At 48.7% G+C, this 24,015-nt stretch overlaps 1 protein-coding gene across 4 annotated transcripts in view; it reads right to left on the reverse strand.

The window, feature by feature from the left end:
• Positions 1-24,015, reverse strand: part of ARHGAP22 (Rho GTPase activating protein 22) — a 171,070-nt gene that overhangs the window by 76,685 nt on the left and 70,370 nt on the right. For all 4 annotated transcript variants that reach the window (XM_042959992.1, XM_015536606.2, XM_042959991.1 and 1 more), the window contains exon 3: positions 15,995-16,082. In XM_042959992.1, coding sequence (XP_042815926.1) covers positions 15,995-16,082 — 88 coding nt within the window. The remainder of the gene's footprint in view (positions 1-15,994; positions 16,083-24,015) is intronic.

Genomic DNA, 24,015 nt, shown 5'->3' on the forward strand with positions numbered 1-24,015 from the left:
GGAGAGGGGGATGCAGAGCCCTTGGGAAGGGGGTGGAGTACTTGCGCTTGCTGCTGCCACCTAGTTGTGGAAGGAGAAAATGCAGGACGACTGGGCTTCCCATTTCTCATTTTGGCGGATAAGTGTCCAGGCCATCCCGATGCCCATCGGGCTGCTGAGCAGAAGCTGGCATTGACCATGCATCTCAGGAATAGATGCTGGGATGGGTAGAGTCCCTATGTCCCAGAGTTTTGCATCTCCAAAGGGTCACTTAAGGGCCACTCAGCAGCTCCTCCGGAGTGTTCCACACAGGCCTCAGTGTTCTGTGCAGCCTGGAGGGCTCCCTGCAGATAAGGCAGGGCCTCTGGGGTGTGACTGGATTCCCTACCTGGTCACTCCCACAGGGTGCCAGGCTGCCCCAGGACGGTGGGCGTGGGGCAGTCCCCTCCCAAGCTGGCTGTAGGGGTGGCAAGGAGATTACAGCCCCGTGGGGATGGGCTGCTGGCACCAGAGAAATGCCCCCATGGGGAGAGACAGGGCTGCCAAGTCTCTCCCGAGACACACAGGACCTCTGGCACATGACCTCCTGCTTGGGGAGACTCCTCCAGCTTCTACAGACCTCTTCTTTCAGATCATACACACACACACACACACACACACACACACACACACACACACAACTTTCAGGGACCAGTAGGTCTCAGATGGCTGGGTCAAAGCCAGTTCCAGTAACTGCTAACTCCCCGGGACCACTGTTCCTCACCTCCCCAGTTACTCAGTCCTGGGTGGAGCTCACTACCCTCAAGGCCTCTCCTTCCAAGGCCTCAGAACCCTTCCTGCAGCCAGGCCTTGGTCCACCCAACAGATCTGAATTCCAAAACCAAGAAGTATTTTTCAGACTATGGACTCAACCTATTAGGGGGTCATGAAATCAACTCAGCAGGTCTTGACCAGTACTTTAAAAAATGAGATAGAATCACATGGACTTAAAAATACCAGAGCTGCCTGGGTGGCTCAGTTGCCTAAGTGTCTGATTCTTGATCTCAGCTCAGGCCTTGATTTCAGAGTTGTGAGTTCAACTCTCTGAGTTGGGTCCCATGCTGGGCATGAAGCCTACTTAAAACAAAATGCCATTGGGCACTGCATGTGGGAACAGCACCGTTTTTTGAAACCTTTGCCTGGTTCCTGGGGTGGGATGTAATGTTTATTTCTTGCTGTCAAAAAAGTGTGAAAACACTGTGTTGGTGTAACCATCTCATTCCTTCCAGAAAACTTGGGCTCTTTGTGCAAATCAGTCCGCAAATTTCTCCTCTCCCAACTCTCCCGACAGAATCCCCCGTCTGCTGTGTGCCAAAGAAGGGCACAATCTTTGCCAAGCCACTCAAAAAATTAAAAAAATACCACCCACCACCAACAGCCACAAAAGGTCCGGTTAAGAACGGATCCTGGGATGCTGGCTGCTTACTGGTCATGCATTTGCATATCCAAGAGGGCCACTTAAGTGACCCTTCACAGAACAAAGGAGATCAGCTTCTCTCAATTTAAAACAAAGAAAAGAAATCTCTGCTCTGCACATTCCTGCCGTGCAGGCTCTGGGGCAGCCCGCTGGCGGACAGCGCTCTGACACATCTGGCCGATTGTTCTTTCCTTCTCCCAACATTATTCCTTTGACAGTCATTTGTGGAGCGCCACTCTGTGCCAGACACAGGAGACCGGACCAGAGCCCCTGCGCTGGACGCCCCTTCTCAGCCCAGGGCCTGCGTATCTGTGATGAGGGCCCGTGTCCCCCACCCCGCTCTCCAGGCCTCTTCCTCCCAGAGGAAGGCGCTGCCCACGGCGGGTGTCTTCTGGCCTGTTTCCACCTGCTCCAGTTCCGCCCCAAGCCCATCAGGAGAAGCCTGGCTCTCCATGACGCTGAGATTCTCAACTATTCTTACACGGGGAGGGAGGGCGGTCCTCACATGTATCGAGCACCTGCTGTGGATACTGCTGTATCCAACTGTCCCTGCCAAACCCCATCCCGGCCATTGTTATCACCATCCAATGAGGCTCAGGCAGACAAGGGGACTTTCAAGGCAGTGCTCACAGCTCAGAAAAGCTGGTCCTTCCTGGGTCTCTTCGACTCCTGAAGCTCTGTTCTTTCCACTGGACAGCAGGCAGCACCTGGATGTCACCAGGCGGGGTGCTGCAGGCCGGTGTGTCAATGCTGGCTGTGTGCAAGAGCAGAGCAGAGAGGGGGTGCAGGGAGACGGGCCGGAGGGGAGGAAGATGAGCCAGGTCTTCTGGGTTTCTGCTCCTGAGAGTGTGGCCTGGATTCCCAAGGTCAGCGAAAACAGGTCCTGCAGAGAAGGGCCTGCGGCTCTGGTAGCTTCCCTCCTTCCGGACTCCACAGCCGCATGGCTTTCCCAGGCCTGCTGTAACAAACTGTCACAGACTGGGTGGCTTAAAACAACTGACGTGTATTCTCCCCGAGCTCTGGAGGCGGTAAGTCTGAAATCAGGTTGTAGGTAGGGCAGTGCTCTCTCTGAAGGCTCTAGGCAGGCATCTGTTCCAGCCCTGCCTGCCGACTAGCTTCCGGCGTCACCTAGAAATCCTTGGCGTTCCTTGGCCTACAGCTGCATCACCTCAGTCTCTGCCTCCATCGGCACGGGACCTTCTGCCTCGTGTGTCTGTGGGTCCGGATTTCCCTCTTCTTCTAAGGGTACCAGTCCCTGGACTTAGCACCTGCACTACTCAGAACCTCATCTTAACTAATTGCATAAGCAAAGACCCTATTTCCAAATGAAGTCACTTTCTGAGGTTTCCAGTGGGCACGGACTGGGGCGGGGACAATGACGACCTCCCTCTTTTCTTCTTATTAAAATTTTCTTAATGTTTATTTATTTTTGAGAGAGAGAGACACAGAGTATGAGCAGGGGAGGGGGAGGGGCAGAGGGAGGCACAGAATCTGAAGCAGGTTCCAGGCTCCGTGCTGACAGCAGAGAGCCCGTTGCAGAGCTCGAACTCACGAACCATGAGATTGTGACCTGAGCCAGTCAGACGCTTAAGCACTGAGCCACCCAGGTGTCCCTGATCTCCTTCCTTTCTAAGCCTTGGTCTCCCCAGCTGTTTCCTCGCACTCAGTAAAGCATCAGGGCGGGCTGTGCCCTAGGGACCCAGAAAGATGTCACTGACCTTCAGAAGAACTTCCAAATCTGGAATCTTTTAACTGATTATAACCCTAGTTCTTAATATTGTTATTCCAGAATAACGTGCTTTAAACAAATTTTTTTAATTAGATTTTCTTAAATGTTTATTTTTGAGAAAGAGAGCCCAAATGAGGGAGGGACAGAAAGAGAGACAGAGTGTGAGCAGGGGAGGAGCAGAGAGAAAGGGAGACAGAGAATCCAAAGCAGGCTCGAACCCACGAACTGCAAGATTGTGACCTGAGCCAAAGTTGGACGCCCAACCAACTGAGCCACTCAGGTGCCCCCAAATTTTTAAAATTTAAATCCAAGTTAGTGAACATATAGTGTAACAGAATGCTGAACTATGGGTATTTTTGTGATATATATATATATATATATATATTTGTGAGATATACATATATGTGTGTGTGTGTGTATGTGTGTGTATCCACACGTATACACACACACACACACACACATATATATATATAGATATATATATATCAGGATAATTTACACTCGGGGATATACTACAGTAGAATTTGGATCCAGTAAAGGTAAACTTGTTTAGAAAATGTTTTTCTATTTCTCCATCATCCACAGGGGAGGAAGAAAACCAAGGTGCCTCTATTGCAACACAAATCCTTGTTCTGGTTCAAACACCTTCCAAACCAGTGGCGTTCAAACACAACAGCCTGGAAACTGCTCCAGGCAACCCATCAACCTAATGCATTCGAATCTCTACCTACCCAGGAGAACACTGGAGAAAGTGAAGGCAATCCAGAGACTGTTTCTTTGAAATAAAACCAGAGCTGGGGCACCCAGGTGGCTCAGTCAGTTGAGCGTCCAACTCTTGGTTTCAGTTCAGGTCATGATCCCAGGGTGTGAGGTCAAGCCCTGTGTTGGGCTCTGCGTTGACAGCATGGAGCCTGCTCGGGATTTTTCTCTCTCTGTCCCTCTCTTCCCGGCTCTCTCTCTCAATATAAATAAATAAACTTTAAAAGCAAACAAACAGAAGAAATAAAACCAGAGCTCCCAATCGATGAAAAGATATAGGACCTGCTAAGAACAACAAAAGGGGGGATAAAAAGAAAAATCTCGAAAGTATCGAGTGAGAGACGGATTGCTTGAAGATGAAGAACTGAAAGGGTAATATTGGGCGTTAAGCTTGAAATTTAGCCTGGGACACTCTCTTCACAGGGCGGAGTAAAAAATTTCATGACAGCTAGAAAACATGCACACAAAAACAGGCTCATGATTCAAGAATAGCGTCAAAGGGGGGCGCCTGGGTGGCTCAGTGGGTTGAGCGTCTGACTTGGGCTCAGGGTCATGATCTCATAGTTGGTGAGTTGAAGCCCCGCATCAGGCTCTGTGCTGACAGCTCAGCCTGGAGCCTGCTTCGGGTTCTGTGTTTCTTTCTTTCTCTGTCCCTCCCTTGCTTACGTACGCTCTCTCTCTCTCTCAAAAATAAAAAAAAACATTAAAAAATTAAAAAAAAAAGAATAGCATTAAAGAGTATTTCGAGTGTTCATTATTAAAATTTTCTTTATTTTATAGGGTTTGGTCTGTTATTTTTGAATATTTTATTAATTTAACCTAATAATTTATATTAGAGGGGCAATGGCTTTAGTGCGTATATTTCATAGGTTTATGTTTTTATTTCATGCTTTTGATATGTACACATTTTCAAGGGTATAAAATACTTAGCCTCACTGAATCTTAACAATTTAGGTATTATGTTCACCTTTATATGGGAAATACTGATAATTAACATAATCACGAATTAATAATCAACATAATTAATGTTGAAATTTTAGAAAGGCAGGGAATAAGTACCTGCATACCTGTGTGTTATTTCTCTCTGGAGCTGCAGCGACTAATGTCCTACTAATTAGCTACTGCTGACCATGTGCCGGGTATGATACCAAATGCTCTCCCCGGAGCTGCTTTTATGGAGGCAATTTCACAGATGAGGAGCCTGAACTTTAAGGGGTTGTGTGACTCACTCAGGACCACAGACCTGGGGAGAGGCTGAGACGGGCCTGGATCTCAGACAGTGTGACAGAACACCTCACCCTTAACCCCAACCCCACATGACAAATAACTGGAGGTATTGAATGATTCGGCCAATATACAGTGATCACTTGCTAGCCATCTTTGGTTTGAGCTTATCATGAGCCACACTAGGGTTCAGAGATGCAAACCTTTATAGAGAGATCAGGCATGTAAGATGAACTGAGGAAACAGGTGGAGGTATAGTAGGGAGTGGTGGGGATTCTGGCCAAATGGAGATCACTCAAGCTCTAAGAGGGAGCTGGTATTGAGCCCCTGCTAATTGTTTATACAGAGAAAGCAGACCCACATTTACTCTATAGAAATCTATGTTTTCCACAAGTTGTTGGTTTTTTTTTTTTCTGCTTTTAGAAATATTTCATGAGCCAAACAAAATACTTCCTATGGGCCGGAATCAGCTCATGGGTAATTGGCTTTGGTCTGTCCCTCGGTTTGTAGCCCAAGAGCTAGATTCAGTTTCTTGTCATTGTCTGCCTCTCTCTACCACTGCTTTCTGCTCTCTTCCTGCTTTTTAATTTTTTTATTTTGAGAGACAGAGAGAGCATGAGCAAGGGAGGGGCAGACAGAGAGGGAGGGAGAGAGAATCCCCAGCAGGCTCCACACCGTCAGTGCAGAGCCTGACGTGGGGCCCGAACTCACGGACACTGAGATCATGACCTGAGCCGAAACCAAGAGGTGGGACGCTGAACCGACTGAGCCACCCAGGCGTCCCTGCTCTCTTCCTGCTTTTGAATTAGTACTTCTTCATTGGTTTAACTTATCGAACACCTTCAAAAGCCAGGCACCAGGCTCTGAGGTCACAAGTGCAATCCTTGCCTGCAGAAGTTCATGGCCCATGGCTGGGTAGCACGAACAGTGGTCTGCTGGAGAGCAGCACTTCCCGCATTTGAATGTGCACACAAATCATCCAGGACAGCTTGCCATCACACAGATTCTGCTTCAGGAGTTCCGGGTGGGGCCTGAGAATCTGCATTCCCAGCAAGCTCCCAGGTGATGCTGATGCAGCGGGTCCACCGACCACACCTTGTGTAGGAAGGACCTGGACTTAAGGTGACCTTTCGTCTAAGAAAGTTCCTAAGCTGAAGACTCGCTGGGCTTGGCTTTTCAGAGGTGACCTGGGCCGTCCAACCTCCCCACCCACTAATCCCCTGCCACATTCCTCCCCTCATCCTAATTTATCTCGAGATTTAGTCTAGCTGAGATCACTTGTAAAGAATTTTATCTACATCTTTGTTCTGAGCTGGCACTGAGCACGCCTCCTCCTGCACATCGCCCCTGCCCTATCTGGTGCGTGTATCTCTCTCTGAGGAATTTCTGTCTGGGCCCCTCCATGTCTCAGAGCCGTGGTACCCAGCACCTGCCTGGGCTCCTGCTGCAGCCTGCTAAGGGTGTGACTTGGAGTGGGACCCACTTGGATAGACCCTGGACTCTACTTTGTATTAGTTGTGCGACCTTGGATAAGCTGCCCCTCTGTGCCAGTTTCTGCATCTGTACATCAGGGATGTAATGTCCACCTGGCAGGGTGTCAGGAAGATTGGGCCAATACACTGTAGAGTGCCCTTCTCACCTGCCTTTCGAAAAAGAAACTCGATCACTTTAAGAATCTCATGTTGCTTTGTCCTGAAGAAAATACTAACATAAAGAACCTACTGCTGCCCCAGGAACATGATCAATTACAGTTGGAGGAATTAGAAAGTCTTCCTTGGTGAGTGGCCTTTCATTCAGTCGGCAAACATGTGCCCATTCCTGGTCTACGGCCAGATGTGCAAGGGACAAACCATACAGAAGCCGGGTAGACCTGTGAACGGTCACCAAAGGTGGGTGAGTGTCACACACAGGTGTCTGCAAAGTCAGGCGGTGTAGAAGGAAACCACTGGCAAATCTTCAAATAATAATCTCGATGTATTTTCAGGTGAAACACTTCTAAGAAACAATGGGCCCAGTTGTCAATCAACAAATACACCACAAATACACACAAAAAAATGACAAAATTCAGAGAAGGTACTATTGTTATACTTTTTAAAAGCTAGATAACTGGAGCCATTGCTTTAAATTTCAATTTTAAAATACAAATTTTACCTGAAAAGGTGTCTGGTGGCTGAAGAAAAGCACACTGAACGTGTTAGTTGGAAAGGTTACCAACCTACTTAAAAAAAAAAAGTTTATCTTCTGTTTCTTGGTTTTCCAGACGCCCTGTTATACTACTTGTTGAACTTCATGATGTACTCAACACAGGTATTATCCTAAGTTACAGGTGCACAATGTTACAACACTGTGGGGTAAGTAGGTACTTGGAAAACCCTTTTTATTTTGAAATAATTCTAGAATCACAGGAAGTTGCAAAGAAATATACAGCAAGGTCCCGGTGCACCCTCCCCCAGCCTCCCCCATGGGAACATCCCACATAACTCTAGCACAATACCAAAACTTGGAAACTGACCTTGGGACAATCCACAGAGCTGATTGTGTGTGTGTGTGTGTGTGTGTGTGTGTGTGTGTGTGTGTCTGTGTGTCTGTGTGTTGAGGGGGGCACTATGCAATTTTATTGCACATGTACCTTCATGAAACCATCACCACAGTTAATATACTCAACTAACCATCATCGTGAGTCTTTCTCTGCTACCCCTTCGTAGTCTCACCCAATTCCTTCACCCCCATTCCTGACCCAATCTGTAGATACTTAAATTATCCGCATTTTGTGCATGAGGGAACTGAGGCACAGAGAAGTCAGCAACTTGCCCAAGATCACGTAGCTAGTAAGTACTGGGTCTGGCTTTTGAACTCTTTATCATGAAGAAGCTTACTGTGGAGGGGGGGTTGGGGCGGAGAGCTCAGAGCTGCAGGTAAGTGTGGTGGCCTCCAGCCTCCTCCCGTGTTGGGGAGTTTGCATAAGTCTGTCCTAGTGTGGTGCCAGAATTAAACATGGCCCCGGATGTCACCTTCTTCATTCCAGAGTCATCTCTGTAAGCACAGCCTCTGGGCTCCTTACCCCTGAAGTTCCCCCTCCACTGTCCTCCAGACTGGTGGCAGAATTAGTGGGGCCCAATGCAAAATAAAAATGCAGGGCTCTGCTTTAAAAAGCAGGAAAACAGTGCCATTGAAGATATTAAATATGGAGTTTATTCCTTTCTTTTGTGAGCTCTCTTTTGACCTGTCAGAGGGTGGTTCCTGGGTCAGTAGCATCAATCGGCATCACCCGGGAGATGGTTATAAATGCAGATTCTCAGGCCCCGCCCCAGAATTCTGAAACCAGTAAGTTTGGGGATGAGCGCAGCAGTCTGGGTTCTAACAAGCCCTCCAGGAGATTCTGGTACACACTGCTGTAGAGCTAGGGTCCCTACTTTTTTTTTTTATAAAACAACAGACTAAAGAAATTTGAAATCTTATTTGAAGCTTGCTTGTATTTGGCAGATAAGAGGTGAGGGAGAGAGAAGGAAAGAAGGAAGGAAGGAAAGAAGGAAGGAAGGAAGGAAGGAAGGAAAGAAGGAAAGAAGGAAAGAAAGAGAGCAAGAAAGCAAGAGAACGAGGAAGAAAGAGAGAGAGAAGGAAGGCAAGAAAGACACAGTGGAGGGTGGGGGAAAGGTCCCCTGCACATCTACAGGTCTTAGTTCACCTGATGGTCACAGCTATCTTCCCAAGTAGGTAGTTTTATTTCTGTATCGGATAATGAAAAGGAGACTCAAGAGAATTTAAATTATTGGTCCAAGTTCTCCAAATTAGTGAGCGGCAGAGCTGACATATGAATCTGGGTCTGTCTGACTCCAAAGCCTAGGCTTTTCCCTCAATTTTTCTTCCTCCCTCCCCACTTCTCTGTCATTTGGAGGGCGCTCGCTGAGCACCTGTTCTATGCCAAGATTTCACTGAGTCCCCTCCTCACTGACACTCACTGGGCAATGCGGGTCCGCCACACGCATATGGCTGTCGCACACTGGGAACGCGGCTAGTGTAACTGAGCAACGGGCTTGTTCATTTCATTACCAATGTGGCTTGCATTACGTTTCTATGAAACAGAGCTGCCCTGGAGCCTGACTTTGGCCAAAAGAATGAACTGCACGTTCCTCTTCAAGGGCATCTATTTCCAGGGACACAGGGGGTAGTTTCCCACACCTGGTCCTGTGTTTAGTTGGGAAAAGTGAGGTTAAAAGACAGGAGGGCCAGACCACAAAGCAGGAAGTCCAAGCAACCCCTCTCGGATTTGCTGATTCTCCCGCTCCCAGGGGTGAGGAGCGCCTGTGAACTTCTCATCTGATTTCATTTCTAGTCTTTACCCATCGTCTGGCGCGCCGCAGGCAAACTCAGTGGGGCCGCGCGAGGTCAGGCTGATACGCAGTCTGGCTGGTACCAGGTGCCGAGATAGGCTGAGATCGGCATCCCGCTCAGGAGGCGGCTAATGGGGTGAGCGATGCTCTGTGGATGTCAGGAGCCCGGTATCAGTCTCCTTCCACGGGCTAATCTGTGTGTGCTGGCTTCGTTTCAAGGTCAGGCCTCAGAGATAGCGGGTGGCAGGCAGTTCTTCTAACCGCTCCAAGCTGCATGCCGGATAGGGACAGGCGGCCGCAAGCTCAGTGCCCAGGGTGGCTTCAAAGACCCTGTGAGGCCATGAGAAACTGCCGGAGCCCATTCTTTCTGGGTGGCACCTTGGAGGTCACCAAGACCAGCCGTCTTATCATACAGGTGGGGAAATAGAGACCCAGAGAAGGGAGGTAACCTGCCTCAGCGCGTCAGGGGCTGAGCTGGGTCTGGACCAACTGGGTCTGGACCCACTGCAGAGACGTGGAGCGTGGTCTGGACCCCTTCACTGAGAACTTGGCACATGAACTTATAACTGCACAGAAAGAATCACGGCTGGGCTCTGAGCGGCCAGGCTTCTGAGTTGCCTCCTGCTGGGTCCCTGTGAGTGCGTCAGCAGGTTCTCTCATCCTGCTCCTCCTGGGGCAGAGTGGTCTTCTCTGCGGACACCGGTGGGGTGAGGGTGTCGAGCGTAGCATAGGTGGTGGCAAAGATGAACCCTCCTCATCTCCTGCCTGGTCCTTCCGACGCACCCATCACGACCCCTGGTGCTCTTTCTAACTAAATTACAGTTGTGGGCTTAGTCATCTCTCCTACCAGCTGAAGGCTGGCTAGAGCCAGATGCCACGGGGACATGCATGTCCCGCTGGGAGAGTGCAGAACACAGGCACGAAGGGAGACGGTGCCTGGGCTCGGTGTCCTGACTCCTCCCTGGACCCTCCTTTCTGCATGCACACACCAGCCCCTGCATCCCTGGCACGTGTGGGCACGACTGACCACGTCTGCCTGATTTCCATGTGGGGCCACTGCTCGCATTGCATATACCTCAGCCCTCAACTCCCGGTTAGAGCTGAAAACCCAAGAGGTCGGAGGCAGCCCCCACCCAGGCTGACAGCCCGCAGAGTGTTGGGGAGCTGGGGGGAGGCAGTCCGCCAGCTCCGTGGGAGAGCAGAGTGCCTGCCGACCTCTGAACTGGGTGGCTCCCGCCGAAGTCTCCAGCACTTTATCTTGAGAAAGATAGTCTGTGGGCCCAAAGCAGACAGGCATTCTGCCATGGGAACTGGGCCCAGACTTCAGAACAGCCATTATGCCCTCCAAGACCTCCCGCTCAAGAAGACAGCACTTTCCTCCTTCTGTTCTCTCAGATTCAGGGCAGTTACTGTTCCTGTCCCACAAGGGCTTATCCCTAGCCCCACATGCTGAGGTCCTTGCACCCCCAGGAGGAAATGTGCCCGCACAGGCACCCCATCTTGGGGCACCGGTGTGGTTGTGCAGAAAGGGCCAAGGCCAATGATGTGACACTCAGCCCTCGGAAAAAACAGAACCATAGACTGTGTCTGGTGCAGTGTGTATTTGGTGGAGACTGTCACCTTGTCACCTCCCCTCCCGTCCTGAAGGCATTAGAGTCCCTTGCTTCCACTGTGGGAAGCTTCAGTGGGAGGGTCTGTCTGGGTGCTGGAGGTGGATGGGCCTTTCCTTACCACTCTAGTGTCACCACGCATAGGTCCATGGCCTCAACACAAACACCAAGACTCTGGACTTGAACAAATGACTCCAGGACTGAGGGGTCAGCGGAGATTCAACCTTTCAGGCACACAGTCCTGATCAGCTTTCTGTTCCTGCCTCCAGGACCACTGAGCAGTCCTGCTGCCTGCCCCTTCCACGGGTAGCTCTCCAGCTTCCGGAAGATTCTGTGTGGCCCCACAACCTCTGGCCAGTTCTCCCTTTCCCTGAGTTAGCCTGAGCTGGCTTCACCTGCAATCGGGATTCTTGAAAGACACACCCAGTGATGGAGGAGACATGGTGGCCAGTCAGTTAGTCACCAGAAAGATCTGAGGCTCCCATCTAAATCCCTGTAGACAACTGTCCTGCCTCCCTTTGGCAACACTGTGCTAATACCGGAAGAAGAATATCTGAGACACGTTGCACTGCTTTATTGATTACCTAATTCGTTCTATCAGACACAAGCGTCTTGTGGATTTAGCAACCCTTTTGTCCACAGTACCAAAGGAGGCCTCTCCACTCCTGGCTCCATTCTGTTCCTGCATATCTAGAGGGAGGCCTAAACATGGCCTGGGGGCAGAGGCCCCCTTTGCCAGCACTGGGAGCCCAGAGAGATCAAGTCTGCAAGGGGCAGACAGTTTTCAAAGGGCTGGGAGGCGGTGGGGTTTGCCAGGTGAAATTCCGGTCACCAATGCCACGTCGCCCAGCGACACCAGCTGGGCATCCTACAACTGAACTCTATATTCACACTATCTACCTGGAGAAAATGTCAGATCCCACAGGTTAAGGGTTCAGTCTTACAAGACTGCTCCGCCTCCCCGTTGCAGATGCCGCCTGCAAGGCCACGCTGTCATCCGTGCTTCTGACCAATGGGCCATAGGTCTGACCAATGGGCCATAGGTCCAAACAACCCCTTCCCTGGCTTTGATTAATTTGCTAGAGCGGCTTACAGAACTCAGAGAAACCTTTTCGTTTCTGGATCACTGGTTCATTATACAAAGATATAGCTCAGGAAGAGCCACGTGGTATCGCTGCATAGGGCAAGGTATGTGGGAAGGGTTGGGGAGCTTCCGTGCCCTCTCCAAGCGCATCATTCTCCCCAAAATCTCCACGTGCTCACCAACCTGGACGGTGTCCAAACCCTCTCCTTTTTGTTTTGTTATGGAGGCTTCATTACATAGGTATGGTTGGTTCCCCTCTAAACCAGTCTCGAAGGAGGGGCTATCCCAAAGTCACTTCATTAACATAACAAAAGGCACCTTTACTTAGGAAATTCCAAGGGTTTTAGGAGCTCTGTGCCAGGAACCAGGGTGAACATCAAGTATATAAATACCTATCCATCTGTCTGCCTATTTATCTTTCTAAATCCAAATCACAGCATCAGGCCAGGCAACTAACTGTCTGGGCCGAAGAGACCAGGTGGGAAGGAGACCCAGGGTCCTCTGATCCCCAGTCCCTTTCTGGGGCTTGGCTCCTTCCTCCTGATCCAGGAGCCCGGAGTGTTGGTGCAGAGTGGGACTCTGGTTTAGAGGTGCCTCATGCTGCAGTCCCAGCACTTAGTGACTGTGGGCACACTGCAACCATCAGTGGTGTGGCCTCGCTGAAATGTGCAGGGATGGGGGTGGGGTGAGGGTGGAAGGGTGAGTAGGTAGGAGGGCCTGTAAGGCCCGTCATGTACTTGGCAGGTTTCTCCACTAGAGGGCACTCACTGTATAACTTTTCCTCTTCTGTTTGCTTTCAATTCTATCCTGATGAAAAGTTGTGACTTTTCCTACCGTTGAAGAACAAAAATAGAAGTCTAACTTAAAATTCATGTAGCTATTCTGATGCATGGTTATACTTGGGTTCTACCACCTTTCCAAGAGTTGTCAAGCGTTCCCCCTCTGGGACAGCGGGTGTGGTGGACACGAGCCCCACCTGGCCTTTTGCAGCCAAAATGATTTGCCCAATGGAGACAATGGAGCCCTTCCTGTGCAGTGCCCCACAAAGGTTGGATGGACCCCTCGCTGCCCACCACCAACCCGCTTTCCTTGAGTGGCCTCACAGCTGCCTTCACTCTCACCCCCGACCTGCCCCACGGCCTTCAGGAGGGCAGCGTGTGCAAATGCAAGAGGGCAGTGATGGGTGGTTCTAGGGACCGGCTGAATCCGGTGCTTAGACCACTGCTGGGCTTGGGCTACAGGGCTATGGGAGGCCCTGCCTTTTATAACTGCATCCCTAGACCTCCTGCGCCCAGGTGGAAAGACATTAGGTCCTGTACCAGGTGCCAGTGCTGGATAGCAGCTCTGTGCCCAGGGGGCCAGCCCTGACCCCGTAATACCATCTGGCTGTGTGTCCTCGGGCAAGTCATATCCTCTCTAACCCCCAGTGTCTTTTTAAATAAAATTTTAAACTTTTATTTAAAATCAAATAAAGTACGTTCTGGGGTGGCTCAGTCAGCAGGTCATGATCTCACGGTCATGAGATCAAGTCCCGCGTGGGGCTCTGTGCCAATGGAGTGGATTCTCTCTCTCCCTCTGTCTCTGCCCCTTCTTCTTCCCCACAGGTGTGTGCACGTGCTCTCTCTCTCAAATAAAAAGAAAAGTACTCCTCCCTTGGGGGGATGTTTTGAGCATTGTGGTAGGCAGAATAATGGTCCCACAGATATGTGTGCTTGTTTTTTAAAAAGTTTTTTCAATGTTTATTTATTTTTGGGAGAGAGCGAGAGAGACAGAGCACAAGCAGGGGGAGGGGCAGAGAGAGAGGGAGTCACAGAAGCCGAAGCAGGCTCCAGGCTGTCAGCACAGAGCCTGATGCGGGGCTCGAACTCTCGAACCGTGAGATCATGACCTGAGCCGAAGTTGGACGCTTAACCGACTGAGCCACCCAGGCAACCTAGACACGTCTGCTTCTTAATTCCCAGAATCTGTGAATGTTACCTTACGTGGCAAACGGGTCTTCTTCCCTTCCAGAGTGAAAGAAATCCTTGTAAATAGCTCTGACCCAGATAAAGAGCCTGCACACTGGTGATTTTTCCCCATCTAGTCCTTGGAGCACACGCTCAGTGCTTTTGTGAATTCATGGCTAGGGTGTGTGGATCTCCTCCACCTTTCAGTTCCAGCCTCACCTTCTTCCTCCCTAATTCCCAGGTGCAGGTCCCCTGGCCCCTCCCCCAGGCCTCCCTTCCATGCCCAGCTTCCCCTTCCTCAGATGGCAGGGCCCTCCACCTCCCTGCCCTCTTCATTTCTATCTTCTTTGCAGAAGCCTTTACCCCTGTTCCATGGCCAGCCAAGCCCCTCTTTTCTACTCCACACTCCGGGACCCCTCAGTTACCACCTTCTAACGTGCAGTTTTAGTACCAAGGTTTTTGCAGTAGAGTCAATGCCCACGTAGGAAACGCCAAATGAAACCAGGGATACTTGCATTTTGCATACAGGGCATGAACTTGGGGAGGGGCTTCCTGCCTGTTGCCTTCTGCTTGTGTCTTCTGGAATTCCCGGTAAAGACAGAGCAAAGGGGAACAGGTCCCTGCCCCAGGCTTGGTGGCACTCACTGCTGCTCCCCGCGGGCCGCTGCTGGCTGGCCTGAGCCTGGGCTGAGAGCCTTGGTGTATAGCAGATAGTCAGGCCACCTCATCAGACTGGTGGGGTGGCCGTGCTGCTCAGAGACGGTAAACCTGTTGGCTCACAGAGCCCAGGGAGACCCGAGCACACTGAGTTCACAGCCACGACTTCCCAGAAGGAAGTCTAAATTTGGACGGCACACTGGAGGCATGTGATGACTAGGTGGCTGTAGCCGATTCCCTGCCCAGAACCCCGGCTCTCACTGTTCCCATCCATGCGGGTGGCCTCTTCACTCAAGTGCCTGCAATGCTCCCAGAAGCCTTCTGTCTGCAGGGAGCTTGACCTTGCATAGGGCAGGCCAGAGATGCCAGAGTTAGCTCCCGGGAAGCAGCTGGTGGAACTAAGGGGGGTAGCCCCCAGCTTCTTCCCTTCATGGGCGGGACACCTCTGAGGCCTGCTCCCCACAGTCCCCACAGCCGCCCCTGGAGTTGAACCCTGGGTCCCCACAGCAGCAATCCACTCACTAGCACACCCGGAATGGCTTTCCTCCCTCCCTGTTCCCTCCCCCCCTGCTTTCTGGGAATCCCCTCTGAATAAACAGCTTGGAGCCTGGTCTCAGGCTCTGTTTCTGGGGGAGGCCAGGCTACCCAAAACACCCAACTGCGGAACCAGCCCTTCTGGAAGCAGACGGGCTCATCTTCAAGACACATCTACTAGTTCAATAACAATCACATTTGAAAACTGGGAATTAAAAAAAAAATTTGTAGCTGCCAACACCATAGCAGTTCCTTGGATTAAAATATTCCCCTTCCTCCCACCACAGCTCAATTCTCTGTTTTGAGATTCATGATAAAGCTTATTTTAAGGCTCTGTATCTGTGCTAGTGGGTTTTCCCCGGACTTATTTGCATATGATCCAGTTGTTGTGTTTAGACCTTCGTCCTAAGATATCCCCGTTGCCTGGTTTCCCTTGTGCTTATGGTGAATTTTAAAATCCAATTTCCAAAAGCTAATTACCCAGACAATTGACCGGATTTTCTGATACGCCCCCAAATTTGCAATATCCTCTAGATGTGTCCCAAATTTCTGAGTAGGGCTTGGCGACAGCGTTGATGTTCCTACAGGGAGGAGCATCCTGAAGGAGATCTGCCCTTCTAGGCCAGAGGCGTGGTGACACCCCCAGCGGGGCCCCAGCACAGAGCCTACAGGTGCTCACGCCTACCTGGGCTGATCTCAAAGAGGTGCTTCCCTGCGTCCTCGGGGCCAGGAAGGAGTTCAGTCACCCGGGTCCCTTGTAGAGAAATAAATCCCTAAAATAAAGAGACAAACACAAACACGGGAGGCATGAGATGGCAGGGGAAGGGTTCCTTCCTGTGGTCAGGGCTCCTGGAGAGAGAGGGTGGGGCTTCGGGATCAGGCCCCAGCAGGAGCCTGCACGGGGTTCCCGGTGGACTGGGGTGGACGTTAGGGTTTACACACGTGGTTGGAAGAACTCTGCCCCCAGGCAGGGCCGAGACGGCCTGGAGGTGTTACTCCTTCATTAAGGCACAGAAATGCATATCTGGAGCAGGGAGGAAGGCCCCCATTATTACCCCCTTCCACCCCCCTCACCCCACCCCGTTCTAATGCAGCCATTTGCAGCCTTTCTGGGGCACAAGGTTTAGGTTCTGGAGGGTCAGGGAGAGGAAGGCTGTCACTGGGGCTGGCTTCTTGTATGTAGCTGTCCCTGAAGTGACATGGGAGGTCAACAGCTCTGTGAGTCTGGTTCTGCCCCCTCCCAGAAGGTGGGATTTTATTTCTTGTTCAGTGGGAGTCAGCTAGTGCACAGGAGGTACCCAGCACAGATCATGCCTCGTGCCTGGGGTATCTGTGTATGTACATGACAGGGGGTGGGTGGGCCCACCCTACTCTCCAATGCTGAAATCTGCATGACAGGGGGTGGGCCCACCCTACTCTCCAATGCTGAAATCTGGTAGGCTAGAAGATGCAGGGAAAGACCATGGGGTGCAGGGACAGGTACTCTGGGTTTGGGTCTCAACCCTGCACTTTCGGGCTGTGTGACCTCAGGCAGAACACCTAACTTCTCTGAACCTCAGTTTCCACATCTGGACAATGGCACAGTAACTCCCACTTCTTAGGAAGCATTGAGACACCAGATTCCTGTTCAGGAGGTCCTGCTCGAGATGGGTACTGTCACAATCACCTTTACTCTAGCTCTTCCTCCCCCCCCCCCCCGCCCCCCCAGCACTAGGCAGGGCCTCCTTTGTTCCCTTTGTTCCCTCTCTCTGTTAATGACTAATCTCTGCGGTGACTTTTCTTCATTTTGTTCATGTTCAGATTTGTTCATTTAAGACTGCGTGTGGCTCTGACTATACATTTTTGGCTCTCTCCACACAAAACTTATTTTAAATTCCATTTCTGTAGCGTACCTGTCTGGGCTTAAATCCTGGCTCAGTTACTTAGTGGCTGTGTGACCTCGGACAAATTGCTTAACCTCTCTGTGCAATCTCACAAAAACCTCATTGGTGAAATAGGAATGATAATAGTACTTTGTGGGGCTGTTGTGAGCGTTGGAAGAATGAATCCCGGGAAGACCTTACGGCAGTGACTGCAACTTAGTAAAGCACGCTTGCATCTGTGTTTGCCCAGGTGAGGGGCATGATCATGCCACCCCCAGCCCCCAACTCTTGTGCGTGCTCACAGAGTGTTCATCTCCCCACGCCATCTTTTCCAGGCAATTCCTGGGTGTAACAGGAATGCAGGTGGCTGGAGCCTCTGCACGGCTGCTGGCGTCTCATGCTGAGGGGAGATACATGGACGTACCTTTTCTCACAGAAGCCACGTGAAGGCAGGACAATGTCTTTGCTTTAGAGAAATTACAGCAATAGACCAGAGAACCAGTAACTGTTGTAACTGAATTATCAGTTACTTTCTTGCTAGAGAATCTGGAGTTACTGGGAATAAATTAGGAGTGCAGCCCCTGCATGGGGAGACGTGCTCATTAGAGGGCGTGGACAAGATCCATCACTGGCTAATGGGATGATCTCTGGTGTTTGCTGTTTCAGTAACTGGGCACTTTGCTTTATTCCTCAGTTCCTCAATAGCTGTCACCCATAAAATGGGAGTAACATTGTTGACACTGACATTACTTTTTATTCCAGCTAAATAGAAAAGCAGTAATAGCTACTGTTTGGGGAGCTGGTTCTATGTTCCCGGCTCTTTGTTTAATCAATGCTGGATTGTTTGTTTAAATCTGGAGGCCTCATGGGGCAGGTACTACTATTCCCATCTTCCTGGATGAGCAGCTGGAAGTTGGAGAGGTAGAGCAGCCAGCTCCTTGTCCCACTGCTGGCAGGGGCAGGCTGGGAGGTGCGCCCAGCCCTGGCTGACGCTGGAGCGCCTTGCCTCTCATATGTGATAGCAGCTGCTGACCAACTTTGCGTGCAAGATGCCGTCACGGAGAGCCAGGCCGTGACTTTGGCTCATTCCGTGAATCCCAGTGTGGTTCCTACCGCAGCAAGAGACCTTCAGCATTGGCTTTGGGCCGCCCACATCCCTCCTGCCTCCACGAGTCAAGAGCCCGGCTTTGATCCCAGCACTGTGCGGGCACTGTGGGGGGACGGGGAGATAACAGAAAGATTTCTGGAAAATCCCCAAATATGTGGACATCCCATGAACATACTTCTAAATAATCCATAGGTCAAAAAAGAAATAAAAAAAAATCAAAAAGTACTTTGTACTGAATAAAAACAAAAACACGACGTATAAAAATTTGTGAAATGCTTTTCAAGAAGTGCTTAAGGGCTAAGTGATAGCACTCAGGGCTGATATTTGGAAAGAAGGCCTTTGAGGCCTCCACCTTGAGAAAATACGTAAAGAAGAGCAAGTGAAACCCAAAGTAAAAGAAAGAAACAAATAAAGATCAGAGTGGTTACAAATAAATGAAAAATAATAGAGAAAAATCAATGAAACCAAAAGCTTGTTTTTTAAGGAGATCAATACAATTGATAAGCTTTTAGTCAGACTAATCAGGAAAAAAAAGAGATTACCAATATCAGGAATGACAGAGGTGACATCATTGAAGATTCTTCAGATATTAGAAGGATAAGGTAATATTAAGAACAACACTATGCTAGTAACTAGACAGCTTAGATGAAATGGACCAAAAAGACACAAACTATTGAGGCTCACTTAGGAAGAAATAGCGAAATAGCCCCATATCTTGCAGAGAAATGGAATTTGTAGCTAAAAACTTCCCACAAAGAAAACTCTAGGCTTAGATGGCTTTATTACTCAATTCTGTCAAATACTTTAAAAAAATAATACCGATACTATCCACAGGGTTGTGTTTTTTTTTTTTTAATTAAGAAAGAGGGCCTATTTTCTAATGCACTTTATGAGGCCAGCTTTATCTTTACATATAACTAGCCAAAGATATTACGAGAAAAGGACATTACAGATTAAGATCCCCCAGAAACATAGAGGCAAAAATTCTCAGCAAGAATTTAGCACATCAAACAACATATAAGAAGGAAAATATATAAGGAACAACTGGCAAACTGTAATTCACCATATTAATAAAGTAGAAAAAGGATAAGATCATCTCAGTAGACATAGAAAAAACATTTGAAAAAAATTCAACATCCATTCCTGATTAAAAATGTCAACAAATTAGGGATAAAACCAACTTCCTCAACCTGATAAACGGTATCTATAAAAAACTAAAAGCTAATACTATACTAAAAGTTCTTCCCCTAAGACCAGGGTCAAGACAATGGTGTTTATTCTTACCACTCCTATGAAATATTATACTGGAGTCCTAGCTGCTATAGCAATGTGAGAAAAAGAAAAGTTGTTCAGATTGGAAAGGAAGAAGTAAGGGGCGCCTGGGAGGCTCCGTCGGTTAAGCGTCCGACTTTGGCTCAGGTCATGATCTCACGATTCATGAGTTTGAGCCCGACGTCAGGCTCTGTGCTGACAACTCGGAGCCTGGAGCCTGCTTTGAATTCTGTGTCTCCCTCTCTCTCTGCCCCTCCCCTGCTTGCACTCCATCTCTCTCTCTCTCTCTCAAAAATAAATAAACATTAAAAAAAAAAAAAAGGAAAAAGTAAAAGTTCTTTCACAGACAACCCACTGTCTATGTAGAAAATCCGGTGAAAACCTACAGAAACTAAACTACCAGTTTGGAGTTACTAGAACTAATACATGATTTTGGCAAGGTTGCAAGGTTACAAGAGAAATGCACATAGCTGAATCATATTTCTAGATACTACCATCGAACAACTGGAAACTGAAAATCAAAACCATTTTTAATTTACATCAAAAATATGAAATACTTAGGGTAAGTATGGCAAAAGATGTTTAAGATCTGTTCACTAAAATCTATAAGTGAAAATGAAAGAAGATATAAATAAATGGAGAGAGACACTGCGTTCATGGGTCAGAGGACCATTCATTGTTCAGATGTCAATTCTCCCCAAATTGCTCTCTAGATTTAATACAATCCCAGTCAAAATCCCAGTGGGTGTTTTGTAGAAATTGACCAGCTGATTCCAAAATATAAAGGACCTGCCAATAGCCAGACAACTCTGAAACAGCAACAAAGTTGGATACCTAATACTGCCAGATTTCAAGACTTATTATAAAGTTATAGTAATCAGAACTGTTATGATATTGGCATCAAGAAAGACAAGTAGATTAATCAAACAGAACAGGGCGGGGGCGCCTGGGTGGCTCAGTCAGTTGGGCGTCCGACTTCAGCTCAGGTCACGATCTCACGGTCCGTGAGTTCGAGCCCCGCATTGGGCTCTGGGCTGATGGCTCAGAGCCTGGAGCCTGCTTCCGATTCTGTGTCTCCCTCTCTCTCTGCCCCTCTCCCGTTCATGCTCTGTCTCTCTCTGTCTCAAAAATAAATAAAACGTTAAAAAAAAAAATTAAAAAAAAAAAACAGAACAGGGCGTTTATACACACACATACACATAAAAGTTATATATATGTGTGTGTGTGTGTGTGTATGTATATGTGTATATATATGTATATATATGTGTGTGTGTATATATATACAACTGATTTTTGACAAAGGCACACAAGCAATCCAGTGAAGAAAGGAAGTGTCTTTGGTAAGTGGAAGTGGAACAATTTCATGTTCACATGCAAAAGTAATAAACTTTGATCCATGGCTCACATCACGTACAATAATATGCTGAAATGAATCACAGACCTAAATGCAAAATCTAAGACTGAAACTTCTGGTAGAAAATGTTAATGACTTTGGATTAGGCAAAGATTTCTTAGGTACATCAGAAGCTCACTTCATGAAACAACTAATTGATAATTTGACTCATTCAAATAAAAACAGTTCCTTAGAAGGTACTAAAAGAAGGAAAATATGAGTTATGAAAGAAAAGAAATGAGAATATGAGACTATCCGAGAATGAGAAAATATTTGAAAATCATGAGTCTGATAAAGGACTTGGGCCCAAAATATACAAAACATTTTCAAAATTTAATAATGAGCAAGCAATCCAGTTTTAAAATAGGCAAAAGATTTGAACAGATACTTTACCATAGAAGGTACGAGGGTGGCAAAGAAGCTCACGGAAAATTCTCTACATCGCTGGGCATTCTCATACGCTTGATATTTGATAAAGTCTTTTTGAAAGCAATTTTGCAATCTCTAAAATAATGTTAAAATAAAATATCCCTTTAGCCTAGTGGTGAATTTTGAGAATTTGTTCCAAGGAAAGACAAATGCATAAAGATGCACGTATAATGATGCTCATCGAAGCATTGCTTTCCTGACAGAAAAAAGTGGAAAGCAGCTTACTTGTCCATCAATGGGGGAGTGTTTAAATTATTTCAGGTACAGCCTTCCACAATGAGGTAAATGCAAAAGTCTTCTAATATGAATTGTTAAGTCAAAAAAGGGGGTGCTAGAAAAATAATTGTAGTACGATCTCACCCCAATTTCTGTTACTGCCCTCTCTCAAGAACCTGCACGTTACTAGGCATACAGAAATGGCAGTGACAGCTTGCACTGTGGGATGGAGTGGTGAGGCAGCTTTATGGTTTGCTTCGTAATGTTGGCATCAGAATAAGGAAATTTAATAAAAGTAAAAAAAAAAAAAAAGGGTAGTCAGATACTTCACAGGGTGCTGCCCACACCCGATGGTCTGTTGCCAACTTTCCACGGTAACTCCCTGACGGAACGCTACTCACTTCATGTGTCAAGGGCCAGGCCAGCATTTGCTCAGCCGGAATGTCCCTCTGTCATTCTCAGGCAAAGGACGGTGATCTTCCCTTCCTCCTCCTTTCTCAAACATTGGGAGCGACAGGCCTCTCAACTTTCATGGGACTGAAATCTAGGGACATCTACCTTCCAAGCCGCCTAACCAGGGCACAAGCCTCTGCCCGCTGGAGAGACGGCTGCAGCCCGCTGGGCAAAATGATCCCTCTTGGGAACAGCTCCCAGGGCACCCGGCAGTCCGGAGGCCTCGGCTCGGTCCAGGGGACTGACCGTGAGGGTAACAGCAGCAACAGTGACAAAGATTTCTGTTCATCTCCATCCAGTTGTCTCACCCCCAGGACCCGCCCACATTGCAAAAAGGTAAGCAACGATGACGCTTTAGGTCTGGGGTGGTGTGGGGCTGTCACAGGAGCCTCACAGGTATGTGCTGCAAACATATCTGGTGTCACTCCTCTGCCACCATTTACCAACAGTAAGCATGTGAACTAGGTTGCCTCACCCAGCCTCAGTTTCCCTCTCTGTCACGTGCTGTGTTGCGAAGATTTCGTGAGCTGATGTCTGGATGGCACCGGATTCAGTGCCTGTCCTGAGTAAGTGGTGTTGTGATTTATGAATTATTTCATAGCCTGGGAGTGGAGTCCGCTTATGACCATTTCATGGGAGTTAGAATATATTTAAACATTTCAAAATAATTCTAGAGGTTTGTAATTATTGTGACATTGTCACTGAGGTGGGACTCAAGCAGCTCCTGGGCTGAGGCCCGGGTTTCTTACCTGTAAAAACAAGGATATTAACCTCTGTCCTTTGCTCCTCACCGGGCTGCCTGAGCTAGTGCTTTGTAAGCATTAAGGGCCGAATAAATAGGGAGTAATTGTCATAATTATTATTGTAAAACCTATTTTGGCCGCCACGCCGGTTTGTTCTGGGAACATCCTCTCCGCCAATGATACCATTGCTTGTGGCACAAAATAAGGTCTGATGTAGATTCAGGAGTCCCAGGAGGGTGAAGGGGGGGTTCCTCCTTCGCAGTTTGCGATGACAGCCCTGTGGGGACCTCCTGCGGGACCTGGGATGTCTGCACTCCTCCTACCCGTCTCAGTTTTAGGGTTCGTGATAGTTCTGAGAACGTCGCCCTCTAATTGAGCTCTCTCTCCAAGCTGATCAAAGGCTGGCTGTCTGGGAAGTCTTCACTTTTCACTCTGTCTGGAGGGAGACTGTCTGAAGAACCAACTTCTGAAATGCTCCTTAGCAAGGACATGATAAGATTTTCCACCGGCAGCATCTTGGAAAATTGCAGACACGTTTCAAAAAGCAATCACTCAAGCTACCTTATCTCCTGTAATTCTGATTGTGGCCTCAGATCAATCTTAAAAAGCTTTAGCCTCTGACACCCAACCAGGAACTGAACCACTCCGAATTTTAAATAACACAGATCAGAATGAAGTTCAGTGCCAAGCAGGGAACATCCTCCCTTTCCTTATCACACAAGCCTGTAACCACGGCTATTACTGTCTAAAATGCAGATATTAAGAAAGGCAACCTGAAGTTGGAGACAAATTGCTTTTTGGCTGGGGCGCTTTCCCTCCCTAAGGGGTTGAGATGAGTCACTGATCCAGGCTGTGTCTTTGCTAAGGACTTGGTCCCAAAGTTTCTCCCAGCAGATCCCAGAGTGATGCTGTGTCCCGTCCCTTCCAAATGCATTTGGTGTGCTCCTCGTGTCCCCCACCTTGCTTTACCACTGAGTTGCTGGCTCTCCCTAGTCTCCCTAGAGAGCCTGTCACCAGGTGTACCCTGTGGGACGACACTGCGTCCTGAAGGAAGCAGGGGCTTTGGGGTCTGAGCACCAGCTCTCTGTACCTTCAGCTGCCCACAGTCCCTGAATCCCTTACTGCAGGGCTGCCCAGCCCAGGGTCCAAGCCCATGAAGGTGGATCCAGCTGGGATCCAAGGGTAAGCCTGGGACCTGGGGCCTGGGGCAGACTTGCAGCCTTAAGCATG

Source organism: Panthera tigris, chromosome D2 (assembly GCF_018350195.1).
Source record: "Panthera tigris isolate Pti1 chromosome D2, P.tigris_Pti1_mat1.1, whole genome shotgun sequence".
Classification (NCBI taxonomy): Eukaryota; Metazoa; Chordata; class Mammalia; order Carnivora; family Felidae; genus Panthera; species Panthera tigris.